Below are 8,116 nucleotides of genomic sequence, written 5' to 3'. Positions count from 1 at the left end.
TTTTTTGTTGTTGTTGGTGTTGTTTTCATTCATGAAATTAAACCAGGACAGTAAGGGAAGAAGGTAAGAACAATATGAACAATATTAGTTACAGTTCTCCCTGCTTCCGGCTGTTACTTCATTTTGTTGGAGAAGAGATTAGAAGGAGAAGTAGTGGTCTGCTGCAAAAAGAAAGAGAAAGGAAAATTATGACATGCAGGACACTGAAGATTAAGATATCTGTATATCCAGCAGGGAAAAATAAAGGGAGTATGTGAAGTATATTATGCACAGAAGAGATCCCAGCAATGGAATTTGCCAGGAACTAGATGAAGGTGGTAAAATCATTAATAATGTAGGAAGCCATATCCAATAAATATGTCTCTCCTTGATTTGGAAAAAGCAGGATAACAGCAGTATCATATCAGGCAGCCAAAGCCTTTTTCAGTCCATTAGTAACCAAATAGGATGTTAAATATCTACTTGTGATAAAAACCTGTAATTCATCAGGCCCAGATAACTTGCACCTGAGGAGTCTCAAATAGTTGGGGGAGGACATTCTTCCTTCCACATGTTAATTTTTAATGGGTCTTGAAATAACACAGAAATTCCAGAAGACTGGAAGAAGACTGATGTTTTGCCAGTATTCAGCAAGGACGAACATGACGACCTTGGTGAATACAAGCCAGTGAACCTAACTTCAAACTGGAGAGGAGGTGAGGGGGGAGCAAAATAATAGAATATGGGATTCAACTGATAAAGAATGAAAGGACAGGAAGTAATTAATGCCAGTCAGCATAGTTTTATGGAAAATAGGTCTTGTCAGACAAACCTGATTAGATTACAAATTCAGTTAAAAAGCTAACTGCCTCAGTGTGATATACTGAGATATTTGTAAGGCATTTGATTTAATTTTGCAAAACATTTTGATTTAAGAAAAAAATATTGTACAGCCCTGGTGAAATACCCCCTAGCAGAACAATGCTTTTATTAAGCAGCAAATCTCAAAAATGTTTTATCTCTGGGAAGTCATCACTGAATATAGATATTTTTAGCATGGCTGGGAAAGGCTCAGTCTTAGGCATAGCATTTGAGCATTTTTGTAGCTGAGTTAAGTATAAATTACTGTTGGTTGTACTGCTGATGCAATATTTGCAAAAACAAATAGAAAAGTAACCAATATGTACATAGATGTGATGTTACATCTTTATACAGCATTGGTGTGGTTACTGAATACTTCACTTTTTCAGTGATTGTACATTTCACAATGCTGAAAAAAACCCCAGAGGTTTAAAGAATAGCTGCAAAATTCATTGTTGGAGCTGAAGAAAATGCCTTACTGTGAGAACTTTATAGAATATGGAGATATTGCTTGGTTGCAGTGAGTAAACAGCTCCATCAGCAGAAAAGCAGCTCACATACTTTCCTTTTTCAGCATCCCCAGTGTGCTTGGAAAAAAGAGTTAGGCAGTCTTAGGGCCCAGGTGACCCTGAAGGGCTTCTGTTTCCACATCAGTAGCAGGATAGGTTAAATACAGCCTGGTGGCAATGGGGTGTCCCTCATGTCAGGAGGGGTGCCTGACCTACTACACACGGTAGCACTTGTGTAGGTCGTCTGCATCTATGAAGGCTCCAAGATTTTTCTCTTGCTTGTAATCCCTCTCCAAGTAAAAGGGCAAGATAAAATGACCCTGGATAATTCAGAAAGTGTCCTGGCCAATTATCCTAGGGAGCCTCAAGGAGTTATCAGAGGATCAAAGACCCTTCTCTAGTCTTCAACGCAGAAAAGTTGCAGCTAGACAACAAAAGGAGAGGCAGGGGAAGAATGTGACAACTTAATGATGCTACAGTAGCACCGGGTAAGATCCTCAACTTGAGCAAGCAGGTGCCACTCCTTCAAAGTCAGTGGAGAGATGCTAATTTACACCAATAGAGAATCTGACATAATATGTTTTTTTATTTGCTTGAGTCCTGCCGTGGCTCCATAAGCAAAGGTTAATGCAGGTCTGCCAGGGGCAGGCTGGAGTTAACACAGAAAGGCAGTTGTGAGGTTGCTGATTCTGATAAAAGCAAATTGTGAACTGCAAGCATCTGAGTGTTGAGTGTCACATTCACACCTAACTGCTGCCCTTGCCTGTTCCCCACAGCCATCGAGCTCTGTCATCATGGTGTGTTCCTGAAACCACATTTGTGCTGCTGTCACTTTTTGTCTTTGGAAATTTGTGTACAGGCTTTCTATAATGACACACTAAAAATGCTTGTAAACTTCAAATGAGTGGATTACAATATGTTTAACCAAGGAAAATCACTTCCATATATTAGGCAGAAACATGAGTCTTTACTACTTCTAGTTCTGCACTTGCAGTAGGGATGTTAATACTGATAAAACCTGATAGGTGAGGGCAGTGAGGAGTTTGTTCTTTTAATGAAAAAAAAAATTAGATCTTTCTAGATGTCTGTGTCTTTAACATCACAATGTTTCTAAAGAGAAGTCCAATATCTTCATAGGGTTGTCGGTTGCCCATTTTCTCCACTTCCACCAGTCCTCTTTGACTGGGAACAAAGTTCTGACTATCAACAGAACCACAGCATCTCTAGAGTATTTTTTTTGTGTTTCAGTAGTCGGCAATGTCAACACTGTCAACATGTCAAAAATTAGTGGCACAGATGTAGAAGATAACATGAGGACAGATTTTGAATGTCACACCCAGGCCCCTCCAGGGCTGGTAGCACATCTGCCTAGAGATGCATGGGTGACACACCATCCTTGCAGCCCCCCCTGAATTCCGAACTCATTGCCATCCCTGAACTCCCACCCACCTTGCAGGTTATTTCCTAAAAGTGATCAACTGCACTTTTCTTTGAAAGACAGCATTTCCCAGCTCCTGTTGAGTTTTTACATTCACACTTAATCTCTGGTTCACAATGAATAATGCACTCACCTGCTAAAAAGGTGCAAATCTGAACCCAAACTACTCATAAATTGCAAAGATACCAGAAACAGCTGCCTAGTTACAGCAGGACAGAGTTTAGGACAAGACATGAAATCTACCCACAAAACCTATTAAACCAGCTTATGCTGAGTTTTTGTTACTTACACTGCACTATGTGATGTGCTTCCAGCTGCCCCTGTTGTGAGTACCTATACTGGTGAGCTGAAAGCAGCTGATGGTACCAAAAGGTTCAGAGGGAAAAAAAAAAAAAAAAAAAAAAAAAAAAAAAAAAAAAAAAAAAAAAAAAAAGGATAAAAAAGACAAGGTTACTATACCAGATCTCTCTGGATATAATTGCATTAAATATAGAAAAGGTTATATACCATTTCCTCTGTCCTTTCTCTCCCCATAGGCTGCTGGCCTATGATTGTTTCTTGTACCTACCCTGTAGCTGATTTTATTGTTTATTCCTAGCCCGCTCCCAGTTTGCTCGGGGCCCTGTGTCTTAGCCAGTGACTCCCTGCTCCCTTTCCAAGTTCAGAACCTTTCTGGCTAAAGTCTGCAGTGACACATAACACAAAAAGACAGCTCTGGGCACAGGGCACACAGCCGCTCCTGGAGAGAGCAGGCTGTGGTTCGGCGGTACCGTTTCTGGAAGATTAAGTGATTAAGCCTAACTAAAAGTGACTAAGAGGGACGGGTCTTTTCCTGTCAAACATAGAAGGTTTTCCATAGAGCAGCTCCAAGGTTGTGAGTGAAGGTGAACAGCTCTGCTTCTAAAGACTCCTTAATTTTAAGAAATTCAAAGACCCAGCATGACACTTTGTTCTGTGACTTAAACCTACACCCTACTTCATATTCTTTCATGAGCCATCATCTTTCTTATTTAAAGCAGACACAACAGAAGTTAAAAAAAGTCAGAAGATATGAGAAGTACAAGTCTCTGCAGATGTAAGGTATAATTTAGCAAAGTATTTTGTTACCCAATCTTGCCAGGTCCTCAACACGTTCTGCAGTGACTCCTCCACTCATCTTGTGAACCATGGAGAGAAAAAGACTCCAGTCTTTTTCTGGTTGCAGGAAACTCCCTGGTGTTGACTGTTCATTCAGCTTTTGCATGCATATTTATATGGCTAAAGCCTTGGGAGTCTTCATGAATTGATTACCAAGTCTGTGTTTTGCAATAAACCATTATTTATTTAGGCATTCATATTGATTCATAAAAACCCACATTCAGATTTTCTGATGAACATGGTATGAAAACAGAGATAAAATAGGGAAATCCAAAAGAATATGTTTTATTTACAGGTTTTATATAAATACAGAAAACAGGATGGGATAAATACTCTAACAAAGCAGTCACCAAACTGTTTTCATTAATAACTTATCAAACCAGTTTTATTTTTGAAAACATCCAAAGGAAGCTAAAAGCTATGCAGGCAGCTGGTTGAATTTCTCCTGGAGGGTTTGAATGGGACTGCAGGCCGGTGCTGAATTTCACTCTTGTGAATAAATCCATGCATTGTCTTTTGGAAAGCAATATCTTTCAGGGTGGAATAAAGCCTATTTAGTAAATTATTATTTTTGTTTTTAAAACTAAATTACTCTTTATTAAAAAAGAGACCTACTGAAATTTGAGTTTTTCCTCATTACCTGAGGCATAATCAAATTATCAGCTGTTTTACAAGGGTGATAATGTGAAACAGAAGTGTGATAACATCTGCCATCACTCCAGCTGGTTCCCTCCAGAAGACACCTTCTCACAACCTTCTCATCAGTGAATCCACAAAATCTTAGAGAAGCACAAGTTATTGTTTAGAAGTGATTGATAATGAACATCAGAGAATCATTAAGGTTGGGAAACACCTCCAAGATTATCGAGTTGAGTGATCAGAATCATAGATATGAGTTGTTAGACTTGTTTTATTTGAACACAGCATAATTTGAAACATAAATTAAATGGTGACTTATGGAAAAAATGTTGGAATTTGTCACTGATTTCACACTGTCAGTGTGACCAGGATTTTGCTACTGGAGTATATCACGTTATTTTCAGATTTCAGAAGCAAGTGCTCAACCATTTCATTTTACTGGTGTAGGGAGAAAAAAAGCTGAGAATATTTCAAAATAACACACAATACACAATACAGCAGCTGAAGAAACAACTGGGCATTTTAAAGGTGAAAATAACGTATTTTTTTTGTAAAACCCCTTACTAAGAAAATTTTAAAATCAAGACTAGTTATTTCCTAGAAGTTTTTCCTCTACTTTGAGCAGGAATTAGTTCAAGAAATTTACTAGCTTGTGCAATGTAAGAAGTCAGAGTAGATGGATTTACGAGTTGTGACTCTATTTGTCTAACTATAATGGATCTATAAATTAATCAACCTGGATTGACCATAAGGGCAGTTTCCCAGTTAATGTTAATTCATTCTTAAAGTGCATACATTATCAATCATTATTTTGAAATATACTTAGATATAAAATAGCCTATAATTAAGAGTCCAGGCCTTTGAGTTTGACATCCTCAGTCTGCACTGAACTGGGATGTAAATGGCAGTCCTCATGCACTAGATGAGGTACTTGTTTAGATACTGCTCTTATTACTTTAACTGGATACCCTAATTCCATCCCTGCAGGTCTACAGTGGGTCGTGATCAACATCTAGCTCAGTTGTTGAGGGTGATAGGATGTTTTTCAAGGACTGAACCTATTTTCATTGCTCAGTGATGTTTTAACTAATTCAAATAATGCTCGTCCAGAAAGATACATTATTTTTGCAGGATCCACTAATGTCATCATGTTATGATGGATGACAATATCAGAGAAGTTAAAGATATGCAATTGGATATAAATTAATTATATGGAATAGTGTATTGTTAGGGCCCTGAGGGCACAACTACACCTTAATTTTCCTGTCTAGCTTCCCTCGGGCCTCCCACCCATCTTGTCTCCTGCTGCCCCTGGGACCTGGCTCACCCCTGCCCGTGTCTGGGGCTGTCAATTAACCTGCAGGGAGAGGCTGGGCTTGCCACGTTCTCTCCCTGCCCTGGTTATCTGTCCAAGAGGCCACAACACCTGAGCTCCCTGTGACCTGAACTGCAAACCTGCTCATGACAGAGGTGCCTTGGTCTGGGAGGCCTTGCTGCTCCTCTCAATGGCACTTCATCACCCTGGTGTGAAATAAGTTTCAGATTACCCCCCTAACTATTCTGCTAATGCAATCAGTATATTCCTTGCTCACTGTGTTCCTCCTGAGCTCCAAAGGAGAAGCTTGCATAGATAACAAGCAGCTGCTCCTGATGATACTTAAAAGCTATTCCCCGAGGTAACTATGATATTCACAATATTACTGCATAGCAATGGAGCATGGAAATGTTTCTTGGTCCTTTGGCAGACAGTAATCTTCTAAATGTGATAAAACAAAACCAGCCACTTCCTATGGCACAAGAAAATTTGTGGTTAGACACATAAATAAAAAAAAAAAAATTAAAAAAAACCACCCAAAACAAAAACCAGCAGCTCAACGCGAATCTTAGAGGCTGGAAAAAGACACTGGTGTGAAGGAAGAGAGCAAAATCACTCAGTTGTACCTTTCTTCAAGTGAATCGGACTCGCTTCACTGACTTCACCGGGAGTTGTATTAGGTGCTAATATTAACGAGAGGGCTGTGAGGCCAGCGGGAGAGCCCCTGCCCCGGTGCCCTCGCTGCCCGTGATCCGGGTGGGTCTGGGGGATGTTTCCATCGCACACAGGTTGGCGTGGGCAGCCCCTTCCCGAGGCCAGCCCGGAGCGGGCAGGCAGCGTGTCCGCGGGCCGGGCAGGGCTCGGAGCTGCGGGCAGGGCTCGGAGCTGCGGGCAGGGCTCGGCGGGCAGCGGCTCCCGTTGCGCAGCCGCCGGCGGAGCCCGCGCCGCCCGGAGGAGGCGCTTCCCGCGGCGGGCGGGCGGCGGCGCGGCGGCGGCCCCGGGCTCCCGAGAGCAGCTCTGGAGCTCGCCTGGCTCCCCTGCCTTCCCCGCGGCCGGGATGCGCTCGGAGGCGGCGCCGCAGCTGGGCGGCCTGGAGAGGTTCGCCAGCGCCGGCAAGGGCCGGGGGCTGCGGGCGCGGCGGCGCTTCGCCGTGGGCGAGCTGCTGCTCAGCTGCCCGGCCTACGTGGCCGTGCTGACCGTCAGCGAGCGCGGCAGCCACTGCGACGGCTGCTTCGCCAGGTAGGGCCCGGGCGGCGCCGGGCGGCCGCGGCTTCTGCGGGGCGGCAGCAGAACTTTCCCCCTCCTCGGCTCCTGGTGATGTGGCAGCGTGGAGGTTTAAAGTCACTGCTGGTTTTCCGTGCTCAGCAGCTCAGGAAAAGAGAAAGGAAAAAAAAAAAAAAATTCTGCTCTTCCCGTGCTCTGGCGGTCATGTAGACACGTGCGTAACCATCCTCCCACAGGAAGTTTCATTGATCCGCCTAGTTTTGTAATAACTTCGTGTTCGCTGGTTTTAATGAAGCTGTGGTAAGGGAGAAAGGGTCTGCAATCGCCTAATTCACACTTCACATTCCCTAGTGCGGATGGAATATCTATGAATGAAATGTATATATCCGTATTGAAATATACAGAAATACTTGTATATTACCTCTGTCTGAAACCTTAGTCTGCAAATTACTTTTACTGGGGCAGAGCGCAGGCAATGCAAGAACTTGTTTGTCGCGTGGCTGGGAACAGTGGGACTGGAGTGCTGCCTGCTCCTGGGTGCTTCGGGATTCCTTGGCGCTGGAGGGAAGCGAGGGGCTCGAGTTTGCCGGGGCCTCTGCAGCTGCCTCCTCACCTGTGTGAAGAGGAGGTATTCAAATATCCAAGAGGAGCCTCAAGCTCTCGGTATGAGCTGCTGCAGGATGTATTAAAAGGTGTATTAGAGTTAGCAAATTCAGCAGAGATATGACACTGGCACGTCACACCATAAAAGGCCATATTTTTAGAAGGTGTAGTACTTTTGTGGCTTCTGGCAGCTTACTGAGGAATTAAGTGCTTACCTGATTATAACTCAGAAAAAATGTTAGTAGTTGCTTCAGTAAAAACAAACAAACAAAAAACTGTTGCAATTGTGCTATTTTTATCCATACATCCTTTTTCTTTCCTCATTACCTTATCTACTTATGACTTGGTCTCTTGATTCACCCCTCTCTTTGCATATGAGCACCTAATATAGTTCCTAGTGAAGCTGGTGAA

At 42.8% G+C, this 8,116-nt stretch overlaps 1 protein-coding gene across 3 annotated transcripts in view; it reads left to right on the top strand.

Annotated features, from left to right (window-relative positions):
• The first annotated feature begins 6,901 nt into the window (after positions 1-6,901).
• Positions 6,902-8,116, top strand: part of SMYD2 (SET and MYND domain containing 2) — a 41,574-nt gene continuing 40,359 nt past the window's right edge. For all 3 annotated transcript variants that reach the window (XR_008436215.1, XR_008436214.1, XM_053973124.1), the window contains exon 1: positions 6,902-7,117. Coding sequence is in view for 1 of the 3 variants with exons in the window: in XM_053973124.1 (XP_053829099.1) it covers positions 6,936-7,117 (182 nt within the window). In the remaining 2 variants the exon portion in view is untranslated. The remainder of the gene's footprint in view (positions 7,118-8,116) is intronic.

This window comes from Vidua macroura, chromosome 3, assembly GCF_024509145.1.
Source record: "Vidua macroura isolate BioBank_ID:100142 chromosome 3, ASM2450914v1, whole genome shotgun sequence".
Lineage (NCBI taxonomy): Eukaryota > Metazoa > Chordata > Aves > Passeriformes > Viduidae > Vidua > Vidua macroura.
Note: the sequence above shows the minus strand (reverse complement) of the source record. Positions and strands in the feature narration are given on the sequence as shown.